This window comes from Saimiri boliviensis, chromosome 9 (assembly GCF_048565385.1).
Source record: "Saimiri boliviensis isolate mSaiBol1 chromosome 9, mSaiBol1.pri, whole genome shotgun sequence".
Taxonomy (NCBI): Eukaryota; Metazoa; Chordata; class Mammalia; order Primates; family Cebidae; genus Saimiri; species Saimiri boliviensis.
The window spans coordinates 97,597,290-97,614,799 of record NC_133457.1 but is presented as its reverse complement, the minus strand read 5'-3'; the positions used below and the strand labels follow the sequence as shown (position 1 = coordinate 97,614,799).

The 17,510-nt window shown below is 43.8% G+C and overlaps 1 protein-coding gene across 6 annotated transcripts in view; it reads left to right on the top strand.

Annotated features, from left to right (window-relative positions):
- Positions 1 to 17,510, top strand: part of CDK5RAP1 (CDK5RAP1 mitochondrial tRNA methylthiotransferase) — an 85,278-nt gene that overhangs the window by 23,928 nt on the left and 43,840 nt on the right. For 3 of the 6 annotated variants that reach the window (XR_012519338.1, XR_012519339.1, XM_074406408.1), the window contains exons 9-14: positions 3,507 to 3,604; positions 4,974 to 5,029; positions 5,973 to 6,103; positions 9,231 to 9,380; positions 11,040 to 11,180; positions 12,471 to 12,613. Coding sequence is in view for 4 of the 6 variants with exons in the window: in XM_074406408.1 (XP_074262509.1) it covers positions 3,507 to 3,604; positions 4,974 to 5,029; positions 5,973 to 6,103; positions 9,231 to 9,380; positions 11,040 to 11,180; positions 12,471 to 12,605 (711 nt within the window). In the remaining 2 variants the exon portion in view is untranslated. Of the gene's footprint in view, positions 1 to 3,506; positions 3,605 to 4,973; positions 5,030 to 5,972; positions 6,104 to 9,230; positions 9,381 to 11,039; positions 11,181 to 12,423; positions 12,704 to 17,510 lie in introns of those variants that run through there. The other 3 variants (XM_074406409.1, XM_074406406.1, XM_003932059.3) reach the window with 2 other exon arrangements.

The window sequence follows — 17,510 nt, the reverse complement described above, 5'->3', positions numbered from 1 at the left end:
GATGCCATTAAGAACATTAATGATTCATGGAAAGATGTCAAAATGTCAACATTAATAGGAGTTTGGAAGACACAGATTTCAGCATTTATGGATCATTTGAGGTGCTCAAGACTTCAGTGGAGGGAATAACTGTAGATGCAGTGGAAATAGCAAGAAAACTAGAATTAGAAGTGGAGCTTGAAGATGTGACTGAATTGTTGCAATCTCATGGTCAAACGTCAATGAAAGAGGAGTTGCTTCTTATGGATGAGCAAAAAAAAAAGATTTATTTTTTTGAGACGAATTCTCACTGTCACCCAGGGTGGATGGAGTACGGTGTTGCAATCTTGGCTCACTGCAGCCTCCACCTCCTGGGTTCAAGCAGTTCTGCTTCAGCCTCCCAAGTAGCTGGGATTATAGGCACCTGCTGCCACACCGAGCTAATTTTTGTGTATTTTTAGTAGAGATGGGTTTTTGCCATGTTGGCCAGGCTGGACTTGAACTGACCTCAAGTGATCCACCCAGTTGGACCTCCCAAAGTGCTGGGATTACAGGCATGAGCCACTGTGTCCTGCCCGAACAGGGTTTCTTGATATAGAATCTTCTCCTGGTGAAGATGCTATGGATGTTATTGAAATAACAACAAAGTATTTAGAATATTGCATAAACTTAGCTGATAAAACAGTGGCAGGGTTTGAGAGAACTGCAATTTTAAAAGATGTTCTATTGTGGGTAAAATGCTGTCAAACAGCATCATGTGTTATAGAGCAATCTTTTCTGAAAGGAAGAGTCATTTGATGTGGCAGACTTCATCACTGTCTTATTTTAACAAATTGTCACAGCCACCCCAACCTTCTGCAGCCACCATCCTGATCAGTCAGCAGCCAGAAACATTGCTCACTTGAAGGTTCAGATGATCGTTAGCATTTTTTTTAGCAATAAAGTATGCTAAGGCTGGGTATGGTGGCTCATTCCTGTAATCCCAGCACTTTGGGAGGTTGAGGCAGGAGAATCGGTTGAGCCTAGAAGTTGGACACCAGCCCAGGCAATGTAACAAACAGCTTTATAGTTTTTATTTTTATTTTTTTTTCCAAGATGGTGTCTTGTTCTGTCACCCAGGCTGGAGTGCAGTGGCATGATCTCGGCTCGCTACAACCTCTGCCTCCCTGGTTCAAGTGATTCTCCTGCCTCAGCCTCCTGAGTAGATGGGATTACAGGCACGTGCCACCACTCCCAGCTAATTTTTGTATTCTTAGTAGAGATGGGGTTTCACCGTGTTGACCAGGTTGGTCTCCAACTCTTGACCTCGTGATCCACCTGCCTCAGCCTCAAAGTGTTGGGATTACAGGCACCCACCACCACGCCCAGCTAATTTTTGTGTTTTTAGTAGAGACAGAGTTTCACTGTGTTGGCCAGGCTGGTCTCAAACTTCTGCCCTCAAGTGATCCGCCTGCCTCTGCCTCCCAAAGTGCTGGGATTATAGGCGTGAGCAACCGCGTTTGGCCTGAAGGTTGTTTCGATGAAATGTCTTTCTTTTGGTCCCCACTTACATCTTTCTTCCTCTGGATTGTCTTCTTACTAAGCTGTAAAAGTTCTTTATATATCCTTTATTTTTTTGACCACTGCAAAAGGGTCTTTCTTGAAATGGAGTAGAGAGACTGGACTCAGTTCTCTTTATGTATTCTTTTTTTTTTTTTTTTTTGAGATGGAGTCTCGCTCTGTCACCCAGGCTGAAGTGCAGTGGCATTATCTGGCCTCACTGCAACCTGCGCCTCCTGGATTCAACTGATTCTTCTGCCTCAGCCTCCCGAGTAGCTGGGATTACAGGTGCCCACCAACATGTCTGGCTAGTTTTTGTATTTTTAGTAGAAACGCGGTTTTACCACATTGGCCAGGCTGGTCTCAAACTGCTGACCTCAAATGATTTGCCCACCTTAGCCTCCCAAAGCGCTAGTATTACAAGTGAGCAACCGTGCCCAGCTTCTTTCTATATTACTGATTCATATCTTTTGTCAATATGTTTTCAAATATTTTCCCCTAGTATCAGTTTTTTGATGGTATCTTTTTTTTTTCTTTTTTCTTTTTTTTTTTTGAGACAGAGTGTTGCTTTGTCGCCCATGCTGGAGTGCAATGGCAGGATCTCCGCTCACCACGTCCTCTGCCTCCTGAGTTCAAGCGATTCTTCTGCCTCAGCCTCCAGAGTAGTTAGGATTACAGGTGTGAGACACCACACCTGGCTAATTTTTTGTATTTTTAGTAGAGATGGGTTTTCACCATGTTGGCCAGGGTGGTCTTGAACTCCTGACCTTGTGATCCACCCGCCTTGGCCTCCCAAAGTGCTGGGATTGCAGGTGTGAGTCACTGTGCCCAGCTTTTTTCCCTTTTTTTTTCTTTTAAAAATTAAAAAAATCCCAGCACTTTGGGAGGCCAGTGCGGGCGGATCACAAGGTCAGGAGATCGAGACCATCCTGGCCAACATGGTGAAACCCTGTCTCTACTAAAAATACAAAAAAATTAGTTGGGCATGGTTGCACACCCCTGTAATCTCAGCTACTCGGGAGGCTGAGGCAGGAGAATTGTTTAAACCTGGGAGGCAGAGGTTACAGTGAGCTGAGATCATGCCACTGCATTACAGTCTGACCACAGAGCAAGACTCTGTCTATAAAAAAAAAAAAATTAGAACAAAAAATAGACACAAGGTCTTGCTATGTTGTCCAGGCTGGTCTTGAATGCTTGGCCTCAAGTGATCCTCCTGCCTTGGCCTCACAAAGTGCTAGGATTACAGAGGTGGGCCATGATGCCTGGCCTGATGTATCTGTAAAAGTGACTAATTTGGGGTGGCGTGGTGGCTCACACCTGTAATCCTGGCACTTTGGGAGGCTGAGGTGGGTGGATCACTTGAGGTCAGTATTTCTAGATCAGCCTGGGTCACATGGTGAAAACTTGTCTCTACTAAAATTACAAAAATTAGCCAAGCATGGTGGCTTGTGCCTGTAATCCCCACTACTCGGGAGTCTGAGGGAGGAGAATCACTTAAACCCAGGAGGCAGAGGTTGCAGTGAGCTGAGATGGCACCACTGTACTCCAGCCTGGGCGATGGAGTAATAATCTGTCTCAAAAAAAGAAAAAAAGAAAAAGAAAATAACTTGTTTGTAAGCTCAGTGAAAGAAGTGCCATTTTTTCCTTCTTTGCCTGCTGACCGTAGTGACAGCACTACCTGTATTCAGCTCCGTGGCTTTAATCTGATCTCTGCTTGCTTGCTTGTTTTGTTTTGTTCTGTTTTGTGGCTGGTATGTAGCTATTCTCTCTGCTCTTTGAAAGCAGAGATGCTATTAGGTGAAATGTCTGGGACAAATGGAAGGGGGCTTGGACAGAAATTAGGGAATAGGTGATTTGTGTGTTGGGTTTAATCAGCCTCTTGATCAGTTGAAAATTAACCTTGGAGGACACATAATAAGAGCTGCATTGCTTTCTGTAAGATTCTTTGGTGAGATTTTGATGACCTGTAATGTGTTCTATTTGATCAGGTTCTGCAGCTGATTCATGAGAGAGAGAACATCTGTAAACAGATCCACCTGCCAGCCCAGAGTGGAAGCAGCCGTGTGTTGGAGGCCATGCGGAGGGGGTCAGACTTGCTTGGAAAGGGGGCATCCCACACTTCCCATGTTTCCTTAATGACCAAGCAGTGTCTTTGTTGCTAAGAACCCAGTGCAGTGTGTGGCACACAGTAGCTGCTCAGTCAATATTTATTGTATAACCAAGCCACTGGGCACTGGAGCTTGCGTCTGCTCACTCTGCAAGCATGGGCTAAGGACCGAGTCAACCATTTTCACTGTTTAGTATGTTTTTTTAAATTAAGCACCTATGGTGTGACACACTCTGAGACTTTATTCTTTAATGTTAACATTAAGGTTTTGTTATGTCTTGGAATTTAAATGTAGCTGTATGTGTTCACTTCCTTTGAGAATAATAAGTATGACACAGATGAGACTGAAGGGAGAATGTGTCCCAAGGCAAGCTGTACGGAATTAGTGCCTTCTCTTGTTTCCACAGTGGCATAGTGTTTTAGAGGTCCTCTAAAATGTTTAATCCATCTAGATTTATTAGTTAAATAAAAGCTATTTAGAATAGTTTATGCTGGCCAGGCACTGTGGCTCATGCCTGCAGTCTAAGCACTTTGGGAGGCTGAGGCGGGCAGATTGCCTGAGCTCAATAGTTTAAGAATAGACCAGCCTGGGCAACATGGCGAAACCCAGTCTCTACACACACACACACACATGCGCGCACACGCACCCTACTCTCCACACAAACACACCATACACACACACCTGGTCTCTACACACATACACCCCGTCTTTACACACACACACACACACACACATATCCAGTCTCCACACACACATACATGCACTCTTTCTACACACACACAGTCTCTACACACATATACCCAGTCTTTACACACACACACACACATCCAGTCGCTACACAAACACACATACATGCACTCTCTCTCCACACACACAGTCTCTATACATATACACCCCGTCTCTACATACATGCAGTCTCTCCACACACACACACACAGACACACACACACACTCACACTCTCTCTGTCTCTCTCACACTAGCCAGGTAGTTTGAGACTGGACCAGCCTGAAGGCTGAGGTAGAAGGAACACTTGAGCCCAGGAGTTTGAGGTTGCAGTGAACTGAGATTGTCCCACTGCACTCCAGCCTGGGTGACAGAGTGAGCGAGACCCTGTCTCAAAAAAAAAAAAGTTTATGCCCTTGAAATAAAAATTCATAGGCTCTAGATTAGATTAGAAGATACCGCTTGTATTAAAAGGACTCTTTTGGATACTTTAATCTACTCTTGTGCCCTGCCAATTGGATGAAAAGTGATTACTTGTGGGGATTCATAGTATTAGCTTTTTATAGCATTCACTTAAAAAGACTGGGTTTATGTAGGCCTTTTCGTTTTGTTCTTTATTGCAGATATTCAAGAGAAGCTTACGTGGAGTTAGTTCACCATATCAGAGAATCCATTCCAGGTACATTTAAGAAACTCATTCTGCTGAGCACGTTACTCTACCAGTGACCAGTTGTCAGTGGTTAGATACAGGCAACTGTCAACACCTTTGGCATTTCATTGTGACACAGATTTGTTTGTTTGTTTGTTTGTTTCTGAGATGGAGTTTCGCTCTTGCCCAGGCTGCAGTACAGTGGCTCAATTTTGGCTCACTGCAACCTCTGCCTCCCGGGTTCAAGCAGTTCTCCTGCCTGAGCCTCCTGAGTAGCTGGAACTACAGGTGTGCGCCACCACATCCGGCTAATTTTTGTATTCTTAGTAGAGACGGGGTTTCGCCATGTTGGCCAGGCTTGTCTCAGACTCCTGACCTCGTGATCCACCTGCTTTGGCCTTCCAAAGTGCTGGGATTACAGGCATGAGCCACTGCACCCGGCCATGACAGTTGTATACTTCTTGTGCTCCCCTTCTTTCTCTTTCTCTCTCCTTGTACTCTTTCTTTTATGTCTTTCTGATTCTTTGTGGTCTTAGTCCTGCTGGAAATACTCAAGTGTGAATCACCTTGTGACCTCAAGGCTATGGAGATTCCTTTTCTATGGTCTTTGTATTTCTAGACATAGAGGACAGACCTTATCTCATCTTGTAAGCTGACAATATCTAAATTAGTTCTGATTTGAGAGCAATTGGTATCTTTTAAAATGTATACTTTTTCTAACTAGCTTTATTGCAACTTATTACTGTAAGTATTGGTGATAATTCGTTTCTTTCCAGCCGACAAGCTGGTCTCTGTCATGGAATGTTATGGATGAACAGGCGCATCCTGCCTTACTCTGTACTGACTATTTTGTTTTACTTATGCGTGGGCTGAATAGTCCCAGGAAAGGCCTTACAGTTGCTATCCCTCCCTTGTAATCCACATATGCCGAAGGCCTCCATTGAAGGTAAACCTCCTTTGTTGTATGTCACAGGTGTGAGCCTTAGCAGTGACTTCATTGCTGGCTTTTGTGGTGAGACGGAGGAAGATCATGTCCAGACAGTATCTTTGCTCCGGGAAGTTCAGTACAATATGGGCTTCCTCTTTGCCTACAGCATGAGGCAGGTGAGCCCTGGGGTTGGGAGGACTGACATCATTCCTGACCCATTTGGGGGTGATTATAGAGAACTGGGCAGAAATGAGTGGTGGCAAGGCAGTCCTTGAGAAACCACAGGCTCTGACGATTCACTTCCTTTCATTTTTCTAGTCTACTCTGTCTGCTCTTTGAAACAACAGTTCAGCAATTTGATGATAAATGATGACTGTGCCAGTATTCCTCTTTGTTAAAATATTTAAAAATTATGTTTACATTGTTTACAATTTGAGTATGGAAGGAGAGAACCTTTTCTTTACAAGAAACCTGAACTTGTTTCTTAACATGCAGAACTCCTTTTTCGTCTGCAGATGTGGTTTATTTTACCAGGGCCCCTGGTCATCTTCCTAGCCATCTTCAGTGATTCCTAATTTCTGTTTTCCTGGGCAAGTGAACTCACTTTGAAGCTTCCCAGGAAACAAAGCAGATTCCTAGGAAAATATAGCAGAAGGAGATTAGGAAAGGAGGAGGGATCAGTGCACTTTTCCTGCAGAGAAGGGATAGTCCTGGTTGACTGTCATTTTCTTGATCGTAGGCATGGATTTGCATGGTCCACTCCTCATCCCCTCAGTTACCTTTGTGGCAGTGCGCTTGTGTTTGGGCAGGAGGTTGAAGGCCCCTTGTGACCAGGGGGCTCAGAAAAGCTGGCTGACGAATGGCTGAACCATGACTTTATTGTCATTTTTACTGAGCTGCCATCAACCAAGCTAATTTTTTTTTCTGAAAAGAAAATATGATTTTAAATATTCACATCTTATCTATTTGTAAATGTCAGAGTTCTTGGTCAGACTTGAAAACACTTTTAAATAAGTCCTTGGCAACCTCCAAATTATTCTTGGTGAACTTTATATCTTTCTGGCCATACTTGGGACCATAAGGGCATATAAAAAGAATCACCTTTTTTTTTTTGGTTTTTGTTTTTTTAAGAGGTAGTGTCTTGCGATGCTGTCCAGGTTGGTCTCAAACTTCCAGCCTCAGGCAGTCCTCCCACCTCGGTCTCCTGAAGTGCTGAGATTACAGGTGTGAGTCATGACACCTCGACTAATTTGTTTGTTTTAAAGCCCACTGCCTAGTGTTCTGTGGGCAGGATAGCTGTGCCGATGTATATATCATATTCATGTCTCTCGTATTGTTTTGGAGAGATGAAGTTTCTGAGGAGCTGTTTCTACTTTGCTTCTTTTCCATGGACATCACAAATATGCAAGAGAAATTCTTTTTAATACTAGGATTGGTGGAGGTGGGAGGATCACTTAAGCCCAGGAGTTTGAGACCAACCCGGGTAACACAGGGACATTCTGTCTCTACAAAAAAAAAAAAAAAGAAAAAATTAGCCAAGCGTGATGGCACATGCCTGTGATCCCAGCTATTTGAGAGGCTGAAGTGGGAGGATCACTTGAGCCTGGGAGGTTGAAGGTGTGGTGAGCTGAGATTGTGCCACTGCACTCCTGTTTGGCAACAGAGTGAGACCCTGTCTCAAAAAAGAAAAAAAAATCTTAGGGATGGGAAATGGGTTTTCAGCATGTGGTGGAAGCATCTTATGGTCAGTGAATATGAATGTTCACTTTGGGACCTAATTCCTACGTTACAGTTAAGGTTGTAGGAACTTAATCAAAACCTAGCAGATGAGATCAAGCACTCAAATTGTGCCTCTGTCACTTAATAACTATGTGACATTGGGCAGATGTCTTGGTTTCCTCATTTGTGAACTGGGGATAACAGTACCAGCTTCATAGGGTTGTTCTGGGGATTAAGTAAGATAAATATGTTTAAAGCAAGCCGGGCGCGGTGGCTCAAGCCTGTAATCCCAGCACTTTGGGAGGCCGAGGCGGGTGGATCACGAGGTCAAGAGATCGAGACCATACTGGTCAACATAGTGAAACCCCGTCTCTACTAAAGATACAAAAAATTAGCTGGGCATGGTGGCTCGTGCCTGTAATCCCAGCTACTCAGGAGGCTGAGGCAGGAGAATTGCTTGAACCCGGGAGGCGGAGGTTGCGGTGAGCCGAGATTGCGCCATTGCACTCCAGCCTGGGTAACAAGAGCGAAACTCCGTCTCAAAAAAAAAAAAAAAAAAAAATGTTTAAAGCAGTTATAATTGTGTTTTCATGCATAGTAAATGCACAACAGGTAAGTTAGTGTTGTTAATAAACAGTAAGACAGAATGTAGTAAACTCTGCAAGTATTTTTAGGATTCTCAATTTTCTCTGTGGATTCTTCTCTTCAAGGCAGATTGGTTTGAACGTCCAGACTTTAGTATATAGATATTCCTTCTATTCCATACTTCCATCTAGCTTAGTGGTTCTCCAGCTATACTGAGCATGAGCTCATGTACATAAAGATATATATACACACTGTGGTTTTAGATGATGTAAACTCTTTTTAAGGATAAATTCCCTTTTTTCTTTTGGATTAGGTAACACACGATTGTGGTATAAAATTTAAAAGGTTAAATGGTATACGTGAGCAGTTCTTCCTTCTTCCCAGGGTGCCTAGTTTTTTAGTTATTTCCCTGAAGGCAACCACTCTTAGCAATTTCTTTTATAACTTTCTGGGGATATTTCATGTGTTTGTAAGCATACCTGTATGTATTCTGTCTACACCAAAGTTACATGTGTTGATCTGTGCTTTCCTTATTTCAAGTAACAGTAGATTGGAGGACAATGCACATTAGTACATATAGAGCTATCATTCTGTTTAACAGCTACATAATATTCCATTGTATGGATAAACCATCATTTCTGTGACTGCTTGCCTATTGATAAACATTTAGGCTGCTTTGCCTCTTATGTCTTTATAAATAGCACTGCTGAGTAACCTAGTATATGTGAATCATTTGGTATATGTACAAGTGTAACCTTAGGGTAAATATCAAGAGTAATTTTGAGTCTATGCTTTTCATGTGCTAAATTTAGAATTTAACTCTTGCAAAAATACATTTTTCTCTTGCAATGCTTCCAGAGCCGGAGAAACCTCTTGGCTCTGCTTGGGTTTCTGTACACGTATCTGTAACTGTAATCCCCTCTGTGCATTAAGAGTAGATTCTACAAGTCTTTGTAGAAGGTGACCTCTATCTCCTCTTTTTTTTTTTTTTTTCAATAGAAGACACGGGCATATCACAGGCTGAAGGATGATGTCCCGGAAGAGGTAAAATTAAGGCGTTTGGAGGAACTTATCACTGTCTTCCGAGAAGAAGCAACAAAAGCCAATCAGACCTCTGTGGGCTGTACCCAGTTGGTGCTAGTGGAAGGGGTGAGGCCATATGTGTGTGTTATGTTGTTTTTTATGCTTCAGAACATCGTATATCTTTTCTTTATTTAGATCTTTGATTTTTTTTTTCTTGCTATGTTGCCCAGGCTGGACTCAAACTGCTAGGCTCAAGTGATTCTCTTGCCTTAACCTCTCAAGTAGCTGGGACTACAGGCTCATGTTTTTAGCTTTTGTAGTTTTCAGTATACAGATTTTGTCCATGTTTTGTTATATTTACACCTAAGTCTTTCTTTTTTTCTTTCTTTTTTTTTTTTTTTTGTTTGAGATGGAGTCTCGCTCTTTTGCCCAGGCTGGAGTGCAGTGGAACAATCTCAACTTGCTGCAACCTCCCAAGTCTAGTGATTCTTTTGCCTCTGCCTCCCAAGTAGCTGGGACTACAGATGTATGCCACTATGCCCGGCTAATTTTTGTATTTTTAGTAGAGACGAGGTTTTGCCATGTTGGCCAGGCTGGTCTCAAACGCCTGACCTCAGGTGATTCACTAGCCTCAGACTCCCAAAGTGCTGGGATTAGAGGCGTGAGCCACCGAGTCTGACCAGAAAAACTTTTATTCTAGGGATAGTGTAGCCTAACTACTAAGGTGTGGCCTTCTGTCAGGAGTTGCTAGTGAATGTCCCAAGGAACCAATGAGAACTGTTGGGTGGTGGATTCCAAGCCACATGTGAGTTCTGGGAACTGTTCAGTTGACAGTTCCCAGGTTACTCTCTTTGCCTGACTTCATGGAGTTTTATGCTACATGTGCAAGTGTTAGTGTTCAGCGAAGACTAATAAGGACCCTCTGCATATTTCTGAAATTCTTTTTCCACTTTGCTCCCTCCTGTCTAGAATTTGACAATTGCTGACTATTTCGGGCTCCCCGAACCCTAATCCCTCTCTCTTCAGTGAAGGGAGGACCACTGTGCTGTGCTCGAGCTCTCCCCTCCTGCTTCACAGGCTTCTGTCTGGCATGTACCTTCTGGCAGAAAGCAGGGGCAATTGGCAGGCTCGCTTTGTTTTCCTTCTCTCACAGTTCACGGTCTTGTATGATCTTTTGTCCAGTATTTTGTTTCTTATATTTTGCCCATTTTGCTGGTTATTATTTATAAGGCTGAAGGGTAAACTTGTTTCTGTGTCTTTATCATCGCTGGAAGAGAGGATTTCTGTATACTCTAGAAGTTAATCCTGTCATAGTGATGTTAGTATCTGCCTGGCTCTGACTTCTGTGTGTTGTGATGGAGACTCTGGCTTTCAGTCTGTCTATTCAGTAAGGGCAAGTAATCCAGGCCAAACAACCCCAGAACATTCCTGAGTGATTAGTATGAGACTGGGTAAAGTGAAAGTCTGTTTTCCAAATGTATCACTCATAAGTCTCTGGCTTTAGGACAGTTGGAAGTCCATTCCTGCAGAGGGCAGTTCTGCAAAGACTCATTGATTAATTGATTCATTACAATATAGTAGTAAAACTTTACAGAGTTTCAGTTGTGGGCCATACAGTGCCCTTGGTGAAGCAGCAGCAAACACTGAGTCTTCAGTGATTCCTTGGTTAAGGAGTGCTCTGTGGGTAAGACTCTTGGGGATCTGAGACACAGAAGGCACAGTTTCTACCCACCAAAAATTTATGACTATGACAAATCCATGAACTCTTCTCTCTTCTTTCTGCAGCTCAGTAAACGCTCTGCCACTGACCTATGCGGCAGGAATGATGGAAACCTTAAGGTGATCTTCCCTGATGCAGAGATGGAGGATGTCAATAACCCTGGGCACAGGGTCAGAGCCCAGCCTGGGGACTATGTGCTGGTGCAGGTGAGGAGTCCTTTTGGGCCTTCGGCTTGCACTGTGAGATGAGTGTTGGTTTGGATAATTTGTGGTAATCAAGTTTTTTCCTAGAGACAAATTTTAGTAAAATAAAAATCTCTTTTCAACCAGTATAGTGGAAGGGCACTTTGGATTGAATTTTAGACTGGTCCTTACCAGTGTCGTCTTATTCTTCTTATCTTTTCTCCTGTCCTGGAAGGGTTCTTTGTGGGAGTTTGGTGAGGTTGAAGTATGCAGTGGCATGTAGTTTATTGCTGCAGAGAGGCCAGGACATGTAAGTGATTTTGAGTGAGTAGAGATTGTTGTCTGTCAGAGACCAATGTGATCTTTGTGATCTCTGATGCCTTAGGCCTCCCTAACGTACACATGCTCAAGTTTCTTGGCTTTCCTCCTTGGACTTGCAGATCAGCGCTGTATGGGTGTGAGATTTTCCCTCTCTTTTCTTTCTCCCTTTCACTGGCGATGTGCTTCGTTTGTTCTTTCCTTCCATTTCTTCCTTTCTTCTTCCTTCTCACATTGCTCAGTTCTGCACACAGTTCTGTCACCTTCCCTGCCTTGTTCTCATGTCCGTTTCGCCTCAGAACCAGAAGCTGGCAGGATATGCACTGATGAGTTAGACAGGACACAGACTGATGCTCCAGAGCATCCACAGAAGTTCCTTTGAGGGCAGGGAAAATGCCTGTTTTATTTCTCTCTGTTTGTTCGTTTTTATTTATTTTCTAGCTCCTAGGGCAATTCCAGGTACAAAATATGTACTCACTAAGTATTTACCAATCGACTGACTTGTTCTTATGTAAGAAATGTGACTATAGGTAACTTTGGGGTCACATTCTTTCAGCTCTCAATTGGTGGAGAGAGAATATTTCTCACCAAATGTTGGCCATAGATATCCTAAGGAAGGATTTGACTGGCTCAGCCTTGGAGTTAGGAGGCAGGGTCTGTGATGGGCAGTTCCACCTGAATTTTATAGAGTTGGGGAGGAGCCATCTTCCAAGAGAAAAGGGAGAAATGGCTGGGACTGACCTGCTCTGACTTCTTAAATTATATACATTGCCATTCCATGAGACATGTCTTCCTGCCGGGATTGGGGGCACCCAGGAGCTATGTGGTCTTTGCCAGCTGGTCGCCTCCATCAGGTTCCTTTTGGGGGCTTCTCCTCTAGAGGCTCCACGTGAAGTCCCAGTGGTACAGTCCTAGTTACCTTGCCTTCTTTTGCGTGGTTTTCTTTCAGATCACCTCAGCTAGCTCTCAGACACTTAAGGGCCATGTTCTCTGCAGGACTACCCTGAAGGACTCCTCCGCGTATTGCTGAGCTGGGAGGATGGCCTCAGAGCTGACTTGGGCAGTCTTCCCCAACAGGAAGGGGAAACATTGCTGGTCACTGAGGAAAGAGGCATGAAGCTGTGGAGATGAGCTGCAAGGTGTGTGAAGCAACTTTATGTCAGTGGAAAACGTGTCTCTTTGCTGCTATGTGAATAGCTTTTACAGTCATTAAATTTACCTAAAGTTAACACTTTGTCTCTCACTTTTACTTCGTTTTTACCTTGGTTAGTGTTTCTGGAGTTTTCCCTGGAGTCTGTTAAGTGTTTTCCAACCCAGTTTCTCCTGTGGACACTGCTACCTCTCTGATTTCCTCCCCTGGGCCTTAGGAGGCAGACTGAGGGAGAGGAAGGTGGGGAGAACCATTTGCTTGGGAAAACTGCTCTCGATCTTTCTGATGTTTTCATTGGATGCCACTGACTTAGCTGCTTATCGCTGCATTTTATTTTGTGTGTTTTACCTGAGGATTTCCCTCATGGACTTCTTTTTTTCTGGCACCAAAGTTGACTTTTAAATTGTCCTAAAGCCACTTAAGCAAAAAACTTGATAAAACACTCTGGTGTTCTTTACAACCACCAACACAAATTATTTGTTGGAATTTTTTTTTTTTTTTTTTTTTTTTTTTTTGAGACAGAGTCTTGCTCTGTCACCCAGGCTGGAGTGCTGTGGCCCTATCTCGGCTCACTACAACTGCTGCCTCCCTGGTTCAACCAATTCTCCTGCCTCAGCCTCCTGAGTAGCTGGGACTACAGGCTTGTGCCTGGCTAGTTTTTAGTATTTTTAGTAGAGATGGGGTTTCACCGTGTTAGCCTGGATGGTCTTGATCTCTTGACCTCATGATCTGCCTGCCTTGGCCTCCCAAAGTGCTGGGATTACAGACATCAGCCACCCACCGGCCAAATTTTTTTTTTTTTTACATGAGATGAAACAATGTTTCATCTGGGTGCTGTGGCTCACACCTGTAATCCCAGCATTTTGGGAGGCTGGGGCGGGTGGATCACTTGAGCTCAGGAGTTTGAGACCTGCCTGGCCAACATGGTGAAACCCTGACTCTGCTAAAAAAACAAACAGAAGTTAACTGGGCATGGTGGCGGGTGCCTGTAGTCCTAGCTACTCAGGAGGCTGAGGCAGGAGAATCACTGAACCCAGGAGCTAGAGGCTGCAGTGAGCTGAGATCATGCCACTATCTTCCAGCCTGGGGGACGGAGTCAGACTCTGTCTTAAGAAAAAAGAAACTATTAATTCAAAATGCAAGTTGGGCATGGTGGCTTATACCAGTAATCTCACCACTTTGGGAGGCTGAGGTGGGCAGATTGCTTGAGCCCAGGAGTTGGAGACCAATCTGAGCAATGTGGCGAGACCCTGTCTCTACAAAAAAACCAAAAAATTAGGTGGGTGTGGTGGTGCAGGCCTGTAGTCCCAGCTACTTGGGAGGCTGAAGTGGGAGGATCACTTGAGCCCAGGAGATAGAGGCTGCAGTGAGCTGTGATCACACTGCCGCAGTCTAGCCCGGGTGACAGAGCAAGACCCTTTCTCAAATAAATAAAAAACAAGAAAAACCAACAAAGCTTACAGATACGGATTATCTCTATCACTCATTTCTTTTTTTTTTAACATATATATTTTACTGCGTTTTAGGTTTTGGGGTACATGTGAAGAACATGCAAGATTGTTGCATAGGTACATACATGGCAATATGGTTTGCTGCCTTCCTCTCCATCATCTATATCTGGCATTTCTCCCCATGTTATTCCTCCCCAACTCCCCATCCTCCTCTATCATTCATTTCTTTAAAAGTTTTCATGAGTATTCAGTTAAAACCATCTGTCTGAATTTCCAGATGGACCACAGGACTGTAGACTGTCTTGGAATGTCCTCAGAAGGCTCTGATGGATCAGGCACAGAGTAAAAACCTGAGTCCTTGGTTCAAATGGAGGAGGAAAAGACAAGGACAGAAGAAGTTTTTCTTTTTCTTTCTTTTTTTTTTTTTTTTGAGAGTCTTGCTCTGTTACTAAGGCTGGAGTACAATGGCGCAATCTCGGCTCCTGCAACCTCTGCCTCCTGGGTTCAAGCAATTCTCCTGCCTTAGCCTCCCAAGTAGCTGGGATTACAGGCACCCACCACCATGCCCAGCTCATTGTTGTTGTTGTTTTTTTTTTTTTGTTATTTTAGTAGAGACGGGGTTTCGCCATGTTGACCAAGCTGGTCTCGAACTCCTGACTTCAGGTGATTTACCCACCTTGGCCTTCCAGGATGCTGGGATTATGGGCGTGAGCCACTGTGCCTGCCCACTTTACTGTTACATAAATCATTTGATATTCTTCAATGAGATTTGTCTGTTCTTCTGCATTTATTTACGAAATCATTTATTTATATCAGTAAGAACTGTTGGATATTTATTTTAAACTCTGAGTTATAATCCAACACTACTTAATTTTATTGGTGAAATTGTTTCTGCTTTGGCCTTTGGCAGCTCTTTCCCTCAGCCCTGCGTCCCTTTGGCATGTCTCTGTCAATTGTGATTTTATTTACTTGTTAGAAGCACTTCTTTTACTTTCAGGAACTATGAGATGCTCTAGGGTCATCTTTTATATTTCCTCTCTAGTTCTAGAATGAGACATTTCTCCAAGGAGCCCTGATTGATGACTTTGATAGGTATTAGAAACTAACATCTGGGTGCTAGGTGTACATGGGGGGTGCTGCGGGTTGGAAGGATTTTTGTTTTTTAAATAGAGGTCAAATATGTGTAACATAAAAATAACCTTTCTTCAGGGAGCAATTCAGTGGCATTTAGTAGTTTCACAGTGTTGTGCAGCCGTTACCTTTGTCTTGTTCCAAACATTTCTATTACAGGAGAAATAAAATTCCCAAAAACCAGCCATACCCATTAAGTAGTTACTCAATAGTACCCATACCCTGCACTTCAGGAGACCAACATACTATATTCAGTTTCTATGGATTTGCCTATTCTTAATATTTCTTATGGGCTGGGCACAGGGGCTCACACCTGTAATCCCAGCATTTTGGGAGGCCTAGGTGGGAGGATTGCCTGAGTCCAGAAGTTCAAGACCAGCCTGGGCAACATAGTGAAAACCTGTCTCTACAAAAAATCAGAAACTGGCCAGGTGTAGAGGCACGCTTCTGTGGTCCTAGCTACCCAAGTGGCTGAGGTGGAAGACTGCTTGAGCCCAGGAGGTCAAGGTGGCAGTAAGCCATGATCATGCCACTATACGCCAGCCTGGGTGACAGAACAAGACTCTGTGTCTCAAAAAAAAAAAAAAAGGTATATGTAATATGAACTGAAGCTTACAATGCATGTTTTGTACTTCGTTTCTTTAATTCAGCAGAATGTTTTTGAGGTTCATCCATACTACAGCATATGTCAGCATGTCACACTCTTATGGCTGAATGCTATTTCATTGTATGTGTGTACCATATTTATTTATTCTTTCCTCCATAGATAAACATTTGAGTTGTTTATACCTTTTGGCTATTGTGAAGAGTCACTACTTGTGACTATTCACCTGTCACTTATGAATAGGCCAGTACCTCCCATAATCAGTCCCACTGTGATAAATGGCAATACAAGTCACCCAGCTTTTCTACCTAAACACCTGGGAATCATTCTTGATTCCTCCTGCTCTCTCTCATCAACAATCTGAGTTCTGTTGATTCTGCCTCAAGAGCCTCTCTCTCGTCTGAGTGTTTCTCTCCATCACCATCCTAGTCCATGACACCATCATCATTTACCAGGGAAACTGACCTCTGCTTCTGCCCTTTAACCACCTATGAGCCAGTCTCCACCTGGCAGCCAGGGTGCTCTTTATAAAACACATATCCTCGGCCGGGCGCGGTGGCTCAAGCCTGTAATCCCAGCACTTTGGGAGGCCGAGGCGGGTGGATCACGAGGTCGAAAGATCGAGACCATCCTGGTCAACATGGTGAAACCCCGTCTCTACTAAAAATACAAAAAACTAGCTGGGCGTGGTGGCGCGTGCCTGTAATCCCAGCTACTTAGGAGGCTGAGGCAGGAGAATTGCCTGAACCCAGGAGGCGGAGGTTGCGGTGAGCTGAGATCGCGCCAGTGCACTCCAGCCTGGGTAACAAGAGCGAAACTCCGTCTCAAAAAAAAACAAAAAACAAACAAACAAACAAACAAACAAAAAACCACATATCCTCCCAATCAAAACCCTTTCAGCCATTGGAGAGGATGGAAAAGTCAGAACCCTCATGCATTGCTAAGTGGGAATGTAGAAATGGTCCGGTTACTGTGAAAGCAGGTTGACTATTTCTCAAAAAATTACATAGAACTATATGATCCAGCAGTTCCACTCTTAGGGATGTGAAAGTGAAGCAGGATATTTTCCTGACCCCTTTGCAAGACTCATGACAGGGGTGCCCCCATTTACTCAGCCTGCTGCTCTCAACTCCTTGAGGGAGGGAGCACGTAAGCAAATGAGGCATGGACTGGAGGCCACGAGCACTGGAACCAGCTGGTCACTTTGGCATCAGCAGGGGCAAACTCCACTCACTCCTGGAAGGGAGCGCACAAGTGATGGGTGCAGGAGATGGGGCGAGTGCTTTTGGGTGCAGGCAGGAGCAAACTCTGCAGGCTCCACCTTTGTGCGTTCATCTTGGGTAGGGGGGTGCCTATGAGTCTGGAAGCCCCACTGGGCATGTTACAGTGCTCTTTTTGCCCAATTCACAAATCGTTCATTGCTCAATTAAATTTCTTTAAATTTAATTCAGCTGAAGTTTTTCTTTTAACAAGTGCTTGGTACCAGCTTGAGCTATCTTTATGGCTCAAACCAATAGGATAATTTGCTGAGGTCTGGAAGCACCCCCTCCAGAGAATCCCTGATCACCCCAAATTTGGTCAAGATCTAAAGTTTATTTTGCTGTACCACTCCTTTTTTGGGGGGAGTTTTAACTTCCAACACAAGGAATGCAAGTTTTTCCTGCTTCCATGATAATGGAAGTTTTATGGAGTTTGAGCTC